The sequence below is a fragment of the Colobus angolensis genome, unplaced genomic scaffold (genome assembly GCF_000951035.1).
Source record: "Colobus angolensis palliatus isolate OR3802 unplaced genomic scaffold, Cang.pa_1.0 Scaffold129, whole genome shotgun sequence".
Taxonomy (NCBI): Eukaryota; Metazoa; Chordata; class Mammalia; order Primates; family Cercopithecidae; genus Colobus; species Colobus angolensis.
Genome location: NW_012114141.1, coordinates 2100828 through 2113517, shown reverse-complemented (window position 1 = coordinate 2113517; position 12690 = coordinate 2100828). Strand labels below are relative to the sequence as shown.

Here is a 12690-nt window from a genome sequence, read left to right as displayed (position 1 = left end):
TTACATATGTATACTTGTGCCATGTTGGTGTGCTGCACCCATCAACTCATCAGCACCCATCAATTCGTCATTTATATCAGGTATAACTCCCAATGCAATCCCTCCCCCCCTCCCCCTCCCCATGATAGGCCCCAATGTGTGATGTTCCCCTTCCCGAGTCCAAGTGATGTCTCCCTCTTTATTTTGATAAAGCTTGATGTGGGGAAAGACATCCTTACGCTTTAAAAGAAATCAACTTCATGAGGTATAATTTTTAGTCAATGTGATGGACAAATTTTAAGTGCGTGAAGGCACATTTTTTAATTACAAGGTTTCTTCTTTTCCCTAGGTCCACATCTAGAATGGAGACTTGGAAGATATTTTGGGGGATCATCCTCCTTGAAACTGGTTTTGGCTTCATCAAGTCACAGAGTATTGGTAATACCTGGGTTTCTTTAAGCTGAAAACCATCTAGTGGTAGTGACCATCTTAAAAGGAAATATTACAGAAGCTTTGTAATTAATAAGAGGAAACTGATTCCTTGAAGGAGAATTTAGTCAGAATCTGAAAGCTTATAGTGAATGGTGGGCACTTGTTTTTTCAGTACTTAACCCCAAATGACAAAAAAAAGATATTAAAAAGTTCCATACTCTGAAATGTATTACCAGGTTCTCAAACGCTTTTGTAAACAGGAGCCTGTTCTGCATTCTGTCTTTTCTCTTTGGCAGAGCTGTTCTGAGGAGTAATTATCATCACAAGATGGATAACTTTACTGAGTGCTAGTGACACATCTACAATTTTTTGCAGTTATTTTAATAGATTGTTGGGACTTTTCAAGATGAAAGTCTCATCAGGAGAAGATTGTTTGAGTAGCCTGAAGTCCCAGTGAGACAATATTGAGGTTTAAATATTCAAATATAATTACACAGGCTGTTATTTGTTGGGGAAAAAAAACCATGAAGCTCTCTCAGTTTTCCTTTTGGCTCTGGCTCCCTTCACTTGTGAACAGAAGCTGTGACAGTCTTTTCATGTTTCAAACACCTTCTAAAACTACAAAGAACTAGTGGAGGGGTTAAGAAAGTGACAATCTATGAAAGTATAGTACATCTCTCAAGTTGCATATGATGTAACTGAAACTTACTTGCCTGGAAAATATTCTACAGCTGTGTGGTTTCCTCTGATTTGAAAGATCAGGGGAACACTTCATGGTTTGCATTTGATCACCCCTGAAAGAGATGTTAAGGGGACAAGCCAGTCAGCCATCCCTGGAACAGTCATTGAATTCTCTCCTCCCAGTAAGACTGCACTTTGGAGGGTTGAAGGGAAATAAAGCTTAAAGGACCTGAAGTTCATTTATTGTCTGCTTTTCCCATGATCAGGTTCCACTTGGCTTTATGGCCAACATTATGCAAACTTCTGACAGGTGGGACCCAGGACTCCAGAAGTAACAAGTGGATTAAGTGTCCCTGGATTATACCAACCTTCCCAGACCCTCTCTGCCTAGACCCTCACTTGGTCTTTGCCTTTCTGTAGTATGGATTTCTAATTTAATCTTCATGGCAGTTCAGGGTGTGGACTAGATATGAGGAGACCTGGGTCTTAATTCTGGCTGTTTGAATGGATATACATGAGTTACTTTGCCTTTCCAGGTCTTATTTTCCTTCTCTGTGAGACAGCTGAATTGGATTCCTTATTTTATACTTGTGTGGTCCAATACAGTGGCCACTAGCTGCATGTGACTCTCTAAGTTAAAATAAATCAAAATTCAGTAAAACATGAAGTTCAGTTTCCGTTATACTAGCTACATTTCAAGTGCTCAGCTGCCACGTGTCTAGCAGCTACAGTCTCACACAATTATTTCTAGCACTAAAATTTTAATTCCATTATTTGTTTTCATTAATGTTCAAGATTTCCATCTTTATAAGTGCTGTATCTTTCTTTTCTCTCTTTTCCTCTATTCTTTCCTTCCTCAATATTTTTGGGTATCTATGCTAGATGCTCATGTGGTGAACAAACAAGCAAAATACATGGTTATCTGTTCTCATGGAGCTCACAGTCTAGTTGGGGAAATTGCCATTAATTAAATAAGCACAATCATGAACATTACATTACAAACAAAGATAAAAGAACACGATCCTATGAGAATTTACCAAAAATAAATAAAGAAATAAATAAGAGAGAGAGAGAGAGAAACTTGGAGGAAAGGGAGCATATTAAAGTCCAGTGGCAAGTGGGAACATGGAAAATTGGAGACACTGGACTAGGGAGCCTGGAACTGATAGCAAGGTGGGGAGGGCAGAGAGATGAGGCTGCAAAGACAGTGCAGGGCCAGGCCAGGTAGGGAGGGCAGAGAGCTGAGGCTGCAGGGATAGCGCAGGGTGAGGCCGGGTAGGGAGGGCAGAGAGGTGAGGCTGCAGGGATAGCGCAGGGTGAGGCCGGGTAGGGAGGGCAGAGAGCTGAGGCTGCAGGGACAGCGCAGGGTGAGGCCGGGTAGGGAGGGCAGAGAGCTGAGGCTGCAGGGACAGTGCAGGGCCAGCCTAGCTCAGTATTTTAGCCCCTCCTGGCACAAAACCAAGTGCAAGGCATTTTTAACCAATGTGGGAAAATCATTTTTTTTGGCTTTTCAGCTACTTTGAACTAAAGCCATTTTTAGCTGGTTTCTGCTTTTGTTTTTATTCTCATTACTAATTTATGTTCTCCTCCCACCATCATAGATAATCAAAGCGGGAGGTATAGGAGTGGGGAGAAATCATAGTGATTGTTGACAAACAGATCGATCATAATCACCTCTTCTTTTTATCTACACATGCACTGTACTTAATCCACATTGTACTTCTTATCATAGAAAAGCAAAGTTTGAGTTGGAAGACGGCAGGGCATCTGGTCAACTCTTAAGTCTAGAGAGACACAATTTGAGACACAGAGGATTAGAGATTTGCTCCAGTCCTGCAGCCACTTGGTGTCTGATCTCTTCCATGCTGGAGGCCAGGATGGGCCCAGGTGGGGTACCAGTGGACCTGGCCACTGTTGAGATGGTGGTTTCCAGGCTTGTAGCTGGGGTTGGGGAGAAGTAGCTGCATAGTGCAGCTTGAGTTCAGGGAACCAAAGGACAAATGTGAACCATACCTACAGGAATGCCAAGGATCAAACTAAAAGGGGCTGGTGGGTGGCCAGGGAGTACAGAAGTCAAAGCTGGAAAGTTGATGTCTTAGGTCAGGTTCCCTGGAAGCAGAGTTTGGAACAGGGATTTGAACGCATTATTTTGAGAAAGTACTCTTTAGGGAAAAAAGTCTATAAAGGAGCACGAGAAGTGCGTTAGAGTAGGGGATGAAGATGATAGGTAAAGTCAAGCCTTGGCCTGAGTCATGAGAGGTGGTGATGGAGTCTAAATAACACTGCAGGGTTGTTTCACTGAAGGCAAGTGGGCCAGGCATTTGTATCTCCATGTCGATTAGACATTGGCCACCCAGGGTGGTGGTAGTGGTGTAACTTCTCAGGTGTCTCCAGTTGAGGTCACTCCCTTCAGCCAAGGTTAGGACTCTGGAGAAAGTCACAGGGGGATAGGTGTGCCAACGAGTAAAGGCGATCTAGGCGGGTACCAATAGCACCCACTACTGGTAGAAAATTGGGTTCTTTTGTTTAGGTCAAGGGATGAATGGAAAGCAGTATGGGTGATCTAACTGAAGGGCCAAATGTCTATCAGAATGGAACAGAGAGTGGCAGGTGAGCAGGGGAAGATGGTAGCCATAGGAAGACAAGGGAAGATGATGGTGTGTCTAGGCTGCATGCTGTGCAGGCAGATCTGTGGGGAGTAAAGGCACAGAGTCTGGAGCGATGGGATTCCATCCAGTAACTGTCATTTGTGATGTTTTATCTGAAAGTGATTCTCTTTCCCAGTCTGCAGGGAGGCCTCTCTGGGAGATGTTGTGTTTCTGGTGGACGCCAACATCAAACCCCAACATGCACGCAGTGTGCGGAACTTCTTATACATTCTGGTAAACAGCTTCAATGTCAGCAGCAAGACCATCCGTGTGGGTCTGGCCCAGTATAGCGATGTGCCCCATTCAGAGTTCTTGCTTTCCACCTACCACCGCAAAGCTGATGTGTTGAGACATATTCGGCAGTTTAAATTTAAGCCTGGGGGCAAGAAGATGGGCCTGGCCCTGAAGTTCATTCTAGACCACCACTTCCAGGAAGCATCAGGGAGCCGGGCAAGCGAAGGGGTACCTCAGATCTCCGTGGTGATCAGCAGTGGGCCAGTTGAGGACCATGTCCATGGACCTGCGGAGGCATTGAGGCAGGCAGGCATCCTGCTTTATGCTATTGGCATCAGAGATGCAGTTTGGGCAGAGCTCAGGGAAATTGCCAGTAGTCCTCAGGAGAATTTTACCTCCTTTGTTCCTTACTTCTCTGGTCTGAGCAATCTTGCCCAGAAGCTGCGACAGGAGCTCTGTGATATGTTGGCAAAGGCAGCTCCACGTGTTGACCACGTCTCTCCAGGTACAAAGGCTTTTTCTTTTTAATTTCTGATCTGGAAGTCATGAAACTCAAAGCTTGATCTCTTATTCATCCTTCTGCCCACCCTTTTTATTTTTCATATGTGTGCATGTCTTAATTTTAAAATTAAAATTTCATGAAGTCAACCCTATGCTCCTCTTCAATCACTGACCAAAGCCTCATCAACTCTTTTTATAAATCCTGTGGGCCTTATGCTGGTTCTACATACTGAATGAAGATTTATTTGTTTCTAGAATGACATTATTATTCCTAGGTTAACTTACCCATGTTGCCTGGATGAAGGATGAGAAGGGAGAGTGGCAGTAGTTCCCCTAGGATGTTTGCTAATTTAACTGCAAGCCTGTTGGTTTAATATACTGGTTAGGATGACTAATTTAGGGAAAATAAAGATCTGTATTCAAATCTTACAAAGTAGAGAAAGGGTCACCTTAGACAAGTTACTTTACCTCTCTGAATCTAAATTTTCTCCCTAGGATGATAGTACCTGCCTCAGAGAGTGGTTAAAAGCATTAAACAAAATTGTGCAAGTAAAGTCCTTGGCACTATACCTGGCCAACCAGAGGGACTCGTAAGCATTTCCTGTTATTGCTTGTCATAACCTGTGATGATGATATACCTGTCATCAACCTTGTGCTTCTGTTCATAATAGAGCATAAAATGGTGAAAATTCTTTATAAATTAATTACTAAACTCCATAATAAAGCATACAACTTTGAGTAGAGAAAGAGAAGAATGCTTGTGGGTTCCATCAAAACCCACAAGAGGACAGACTCTTCGTGATTTATTCATTATTTTGGTATTTCTATATAGGGTATGTTAATTGGAAGATGCGCTAAAACTTTTGACCCACTGATGCAGCAGGTGTGTGGTATATTATATATCTTCCTTTTGTACGGCACTTCAGGGTTTACAAAGAGGTTTTATATTCATAGTAATAATAGCTACTATTTGTCTGGCGCTGTATAGTTTTTAAAGCTTATTTACATTGCTCATCTGACTGATCATCTCAAGTTTGTTAGATACATAGCGTAATTAGTATTATTGTTTGCATTTTTCAGATGAGAAAAACTGAGGCCAAAGGTATCTCAAGTGGATTGCAGAACTAGGGACTTGATCCCAGATCTTTTAGAGCAGACCCATTCCACTAGAGCAGGGCTGTTTGGTTGTATTCCTGGGGAGCAGAGCCTGAAACAAGAATTTGCGTACACATGATTTGCTAAGGAAGAGCTCCCAGGGCAATGGTCAGTAAGGATGTGGGGTATTCAAGACAGAGCAGTAGAGAAAAGTAAGGAAAGGTATGATTTCAGGCAAAAATTCTGTAAAGCGTTTTAGCCTGATCCTGCAGGGGAACTTGGTGTACATTATACCTCAAAGTTGTCTTGACCCTGAATCTGGGTCAAGCAAGGATCTGGGCTTTTAAATATTGTGAGAAAAGTAGCTTCATTAGCTGGAGGGTAGTTTTCCAAGAGCAGTGCATAGAATGGTAAAAAAGAAATCCAAAAGGACTGAGCAGTGCATGACACTGTCTGCTATAGTAGATTATCTTATTTTATCCTCAAAACAACCTTGTGAGAGTATGAGGGTTGGTGTAAAGATTTCAGTGCTGCAGAGAAGAAAATTAAGTCCCAAAGCGGTGAGTGATAAATAGGTCACAGAGCTATTAAATGATAGAGCTGCAATAAGATGTGTCAAGGAACATGGGATATATTCTAGCTTTCTGACCTGCTGGTGCCAGCACACTCCTAGATATGAGGTTTCTTTGTCAAAAGACAGGAGGCTGATGGCTTTTTCTGACTGGAAAGAATACATTCCCTTTCTCAGCATGTTGCTTAATTTACAGAGTACTTTTCTTCTTAATAAAATTTAAGAGATTGTCTAAGTGGATTTCAAGGTTGGAAGTATCAGTAGAGCAGGTCTGAAATCTCAGAAGGTGATGGAGCAGAGAGAAGGAAAGGTATGGGGGATGTTAATGTTATTGCTCTGAGCACACTGTCATTTGGGGTGAGGGTGGTGTCTGAGGACCACCGAGTATAGGCTGTCTGTCATTATTCTTTTCTGCATTGGTTCCAAGCAGTTTGAACCATTGGTTCAATGGTTCAAAGCATTTTGAGTGAAGATCCAGTAATCCAATCCCTTCTGCCATCTCTCTTATAGCTTGCAGAGAAGCAGCCCTGGCAGATATTGTGTTTCTAGTAGACAGTTCAACTAGCATCGGACCCCAAAACTTCCAGAAAGTCAAGAACTTCCTTTACTCCGTCGTCTTGGGGCTTGATATCAGCAGTGACCATGTCCGAGTGGGACTTGCCCAGTATAATGACAACATCTACCCAGCCTTCCAGCTGAACCAGCACCCTCTGAAGAGCATGGTCTTGGAGCAGATCCAGAATCTGCCATACCGCACAGGAGGCACAAACACAGGGAGTGCCCTGGAGTTTATCAGGACCAACTATTTGACTGAGGAGTCTGGCAGTCGGGCCAAGGACAGAGTTCCTCAGATAGTTATCCTGGTGACAGACGGGGAGTCAAATGATGAGGTACAGGAGGTGGCTGACCGGTTGAAAGAAGATGGAGTTGTTGTATATGTGGTAGGGGTCAATGTCCAGGATGTCCAAGAGTTGCAAAAAATAGCCAGTGAACCATTTGAGAAGTTTCTCTTCAACACCGAAAACTTCAATATCCTGCAGGATTTTTCAGGAAGTATTCTTCAGACTCTGTGCTCAGCAGTGGAGGGTAAGATAAAAGGTAAGAAGCTGTGTTAGAACCCAAGATTCCAACCATGTCAGCTCACTACAATATAACCTAGAATACGCTGGGTATATGGGAGGGCAAGGAGTGCCCGGCATCACTGGAGAACCTGGGGAGACTTCCTAGGAGAAGGCATTGAAGGCTGGATGGAGTTCTTGTGGGTAGAAAGGAACATCTTGCCATGTTGTTCAAAGGAAACAGCATGGGTTTTGAAAGCCGGAAGACCTGTTTTTTAATCCTGTCTTTTCCACTTTCTAGTTATGTGAGCAAGGACAAGTGGCTTCACTTTTTCACTTCAATTTTCTTATCTGCACGAAGAAAATAATACTAGTCTAGAAGAATGGTTTATGAGGATTGAATCAGATAAAGTGTATAAAAAGCTCTAGCATAAAGTGTGCCCTCAGTTAACTTCCCTTGCCTCCTCTGTTGTTTGAACAAGAGTAATTGAAAGGTACGTTAGTGTAATAAAACAGACAATAAGGCAGCAGGCTATATGAGAGTAAAAGCCTTGTGATAGAGTCCCACATAGAGGAAAGGAAGTACAATATACCGAGAGTTGTAGTACCTCTACCTCTCGCATTGGGCACGCAAAACCATCCTTGTATTCAATTTTCGTGAAAGTTTGATTTGATTCACTTTCTCCTTTTGTCTTTTTCTGGCTCCCTGGTCTCCCTTTCCCTTTACTTCCAGAATCCATCAAAGCCTATGCAGATGTGGTCTTTCTTGCTGACACATCACAGGATACATCACGGGCCAGTTTCCAGAGGATGCAGAATTTCCTCTCCAGAGTGGTTGGCATGCTGGAGGTTGGCAGGGACAAGTACCAAATTGGGCTGGCTCAGTATGGTGATCAGGGTCACACTGAGTTTTTGCTCAATACCTACAAGAACCAGAATGAGATGATAGCTCACATTCATGAGCGTTTTGTGCCCCTGGGTGGCTCCAGGAGGACAGGCAAGGCACTGCAATACCTTCTTCAGACATTCTTCCAGGAGGAAGCAGGAAGCCGGTTTCTCCAGGGCATTCCTCAGTATGCAGTGGTCATTAACTCAGGCAAATCTAAGGATGAAGTCCAGGATGCTGCACAGAGACTAAGAGAGAAAGGTGTGAAAGTTATGTCTGTGGGTGTGCAGGACTTTGACAGGAGAGAACTGGAAGGGATGGCGTCTCCAGACCTTGTCTATGATATGCAGAGAGAAGATGAAGTCAGACACATAGTAGAAGATATGAACGTGGTGACCCAAGGCACCGGACAGCAGCAGCACAGGATTACAGCCAACGAGGAGGCTGTAGGTGGTAAGGTTTGGTCTGAGGATATGTGAGTCACTGGGAGATCTCAGTGTAAGAGGAAAGTCTGAGGGAAGAGCAGAGAAGGTGGGTATTCTGGATTCCTCAGTACTGGGGCACTAGCACTAGCAGACAGGAAAGAGTAGGAAGCATGGGATGGCTCAGGCACAATTTTGTTTTAGTTAACTATGGTCACAATGATGCTGCATAACAAACCGGGTGAAAAGTCAGTGACTGAGAAGAATCATTTATTCTCACAGATGGTTGAGGAACAGCTGATATTGGCTGGGCCCAAACAAATGGCTTTGCTGATATTGTCTGGGCTTCTTCACAGATTTGGGATTTGTCTGGGTGTTGGTTGATCTAGGTTTGGCTTTGCTCCACATATCTCTTATCTTATTCCTGGGATCAGCAGGCTAGTCTGGGCGTATTCTCCTGGTAATCGCAGAGGTACCAGAGAGAAAACAATTGCATAAGCATTTCTCAAACCTCTGCTCCATCATCTGCTAGCATTTCATCGACTTAAGCAAGTCATATGGCCATGTTGAAATGAGTAGAGTAGAAAAGTGTATTTTCCCATGGAATAAGGAGTAAGGAGATAATATTTCTGAGTAAGAATCTAAATTACCATATACCTTTTCCAGGACAAGGAGCACTCAGGCTTCTCCCCATAGATTCGATAAAGTGCTTCCTTATGTTGGCATCCAAGACACTCAAGGGAGATACTGATGGCATTTTGGTTAGGACAATTCATAGTGTACAATTGTCCTGTGCATTGTCAGAGGTTTAATATCCCTAGTTTCTGCCAGTATCATCCCTGAATCATTATGGTAATCCAAAACATCCCCATACATTTCCAAAACATCCCTTGTAGATAGGTACCACTCTTGGCTGAGAACCACTGAGCTTTATCTCCTGCTAAGTCTTTGTACACATTCTATTCACCGACCAAGCTGAGCTACTCATCATTTGCTGTATGTATATCATGCTTTCCCACCTCTGTCTCTGCTCTTGAATATACTATAATATCAGCCTGTGATGCCCACAGTCAAAATTTACCCTTCAGTTCTTAAGTTACCCTCTTGATGAAGCATCCTTTGAGTCCTACAACTAGAAGTGGCCAATTTTTTCTTTCTCTGAATTGTCACACCTCTGCCCAGACCTATCAACATCTAGAGCTTGGGGTCCTTGGAAATTTATGGGCAGAAAAAAGACAAACACATATATGACAAGAAGAGGAAAATCCAAACAGAGGTAATAAGGAACTAAGAAGCATCTTATGGAGATACTACATTAAGTAGAGATAGATAGTACAAAAGGAGGGCACACTAGAAGATGTGAGCTGGAAGGAATTGTGCTGGTCCCTCAATAACAGGTGTTATTTTAATACATAGGAGAAGGAAGGAGGGTACTCTGGGCAAGGGGAAGAACCATGTAAGGGGTCTACGCTCCTGGTAAGGGTGTGGAAATGGGAATGGTCTGAATGAATGTGGAAGAAAGTTTAAAAATGGAGCCAATTTGGATCAGTGGAAGAGTACAGAATTAGTGAGATGAGATTGGATTAGGTATGATAGTCCCTGACTACAGGATCCCAAAGACACTAGAAGTAATTGGAAATTACTTTTAAACAAGAAATATGACATGACCAAAGCAGTCTTTCAGGAAACCTTCAGCGGGCAGGCTGTGTTCCAAATGGCACCTGAGACTCAGAAGGACTTTAAGGCTGAGCTGTCATCTGGCCATGTGGAGAGAATGTCTGGGCCCAGCCCAAGGGTGACTCTGATAATGAGGAAAAGGAAGGAATCCTGAAGACAATTTGAAAGGAGAAAAACAGCACTTGGCACAAGAAGGTGAAGGAAGGGAGATGTCAAAGATGTCTGGAGTTTCTAGAATCTGTGTTTTGGACTTGCTAAAATTGTGGACAACATCCTCTTTTAAAATCTAGGATTGAATTTTGATTCTTTATGAAAAAGGACCACAGGGGAAATTTCAGGACACCAAGAGACAAAAGAGAAAGTTAAAAGGTTATTCTGTTGCCCCTAAACCTTGTTCCACAATATTCAGTTGTTTACACAGTGGTTTCAAACTTCTGCATGAATGGTTTTGGCTCTCTGCTAGGGAGATTTCCTTTTTCACAGATCAAAGCAGATATGGACCTTGACACTGTGTGGACACAGTGGGTTTCCCTGCAATAGGCACTGTTTCAAATAGAGAGAGTGGTGTTTGCATTCTTCTTGGCAGCAAGTTTATGTTTTATTCCTTCATACGAGGTAAGTGGAAGGGAAGGTTCTTCTGTAGCAAAATGAAACAGCCAGCTAGCCTAATATTTGGATAAAGATTTTTCATAGAAACTTGCAACATTTCAGGCTGCCTCTGTTAAAATGACATGACATTGATCGGAGAAACGTTTAGAAATTAACAGCCACAGTTAATTTTCATCTTTTAGGAGGTTTCAGGCCTGTAAATGAGAATTTGACCCAGAGTCTCTTGAAACTAGAAAAATGAAGAAAAATTAGTCAAAACTCAGATTCTTCTGATGGACTTAGATAAATTGAAAAGCAATCTTGAAGCACTTGATTGTCGATATTCATATATTTAAATATTTTGCAAGTGATGTGAATACTCTTCCATGTGAGAATTTCTGAAATAGGTATGAACCCTGTGATGTTCTTTGACCGTCATGCCAAATAAAGGCTTCTACTGAATTCTAAAATGTAGAAATATAAGTTCATATGATATATATATTATTGTAATTATAATAATAAATATATTACATAACATATAAAATATATCATAATATAGCTTTTATATATTAATGTTGTCTTTATTATTCTGTTCTTATGCTAAAGCCGTTCTTTCTGATTTTGCTTGTTTGCAGCATGCACAACTGCTATCCGGGCTGACTTAGTATTCCTCATTGAGGAATTTAGCAGGGTTAGGCAACCCAATTTCCAACAAGTTGTCAATTTCCTAAAGACCATTGTCAGTTCTTTAAGCATTCATCCTGATACTGTGAGATTTGGCTTGGTCTTCTACAGTGAGGAACCACGACTCGAATTTTCACTGGACACATTTCAGAATCCAGCCAAAATCTTGGAGCATTTGGACAAATTAACCTACCGGGAAAGAAGAGGAAGGACGAAGACTGGTGCTGCATTAGATTTCCTGAGAAATGAGGTTTTCATTCAGGAGAAGGGTAGCCGGTCCAACCACGGTGTGCAGCAGATAGCTGTGGTCATCACGGAAGGCTTCTCCCAAGACGGTGTATCTAGACCCGCTTCTCACCTCCGAAGGGCAGGCATCACCATCTATGCAGTGGGCACCCAGAATGTCTCAGAGAGTAAGGACCTGGAGAAGATAGCATCATATCCTCATTGGAAGTATTCCCTCCCCCTGGAATCCTTTTTGCAGCTCTCCGTAGTACGAAGCAAGCTTATAAACCAGCTCTGCTCTGAGATGGTGGACAGTAAAGTTTCCTTTAGAGGGATGAGCTATCCCCTACAAGAAGGTAGGAGAGTCTTTTCCAAATTTGACATTTTTAAATAAAAAACTTTTCTTAAGTTTTTTTAGTTGCTCCATGTACCCATCTCCTCTATCCTCCAACAAAGAAAAGATTTTGAAGTAAATTCATTAAAAAACCAGAAACAGAAACTTTGTTTAGCTTGATGCCAAACAATGCAGGAGAAAACGAAGTAAAAAGGCAACATTTCTAGCACTTCCTATCTTATCCTTCCTCCCTTTTAAAAAATATATAAATTTTGATCTCACACTGTCACTCAGACTGGAGTGCAGTGGCACAATCATAGCTTACTGTAACCTTGAACTCCTCCAGTTAAGTGATCCTCCAGCCTCACCCTCCTAAGTAGCTGAGACTATAGGCATGCACCCCCATGCCCAGCTAATTTCATAAATTTTTTGCAGAGACAGGGTCTCATTATGTTGCCCAGGCTGGTCTCGAATTTCTGACCTCAAGTGATCCTTCGTCTTGGCCTCCCAAAGCTCTGGGATTACAGGTGTGAGCCACCATGCCTGGCCCCCTTCTGCTTTAACAGTTTGATGAAGGGCTGTGTATATTTACAGTAGAAGCCCTAAGGAACCGAATGTGGACTGATCAAATCTTAAGTCATTGAAACAGGCAACTACTTTAAAAAGGATACAAAC

The 12690-nt window shown here is 42.5% G+C and overlaps 1 protein-coding gene across 1 annotated transcript in view; it reads left to right on the top strand.

Annotated features, from left to right (window-relative positions):
- Positions 1–337: 337 nt before the first annotated feature.
- The window catches only part of LOC105505750 (collagen alpha-4(VI) chain-like), an 88752-nt gene continuing 76399 nt past the window's right edge, over positions 338–12690 (top strand). Inside the window, exons 1-4 of the mRNA XM_011933684.1 lie at positions 338–417; positions 3877–4479; positions 6652–7239; positions 11408–12037. Coding sequence (XP_011789074.1) covers positions 342–417; positions 3877–4479; positions 6652–7239; positions 11408–12037 — 1897 coding nt within the window. The 5' untranslated portion in view covers positions 338–341. The remainder of the gene's footprint in view (positions 418–3876; positions 4480–6651; positions 7240–11407; positions 12038–12690) is intronic.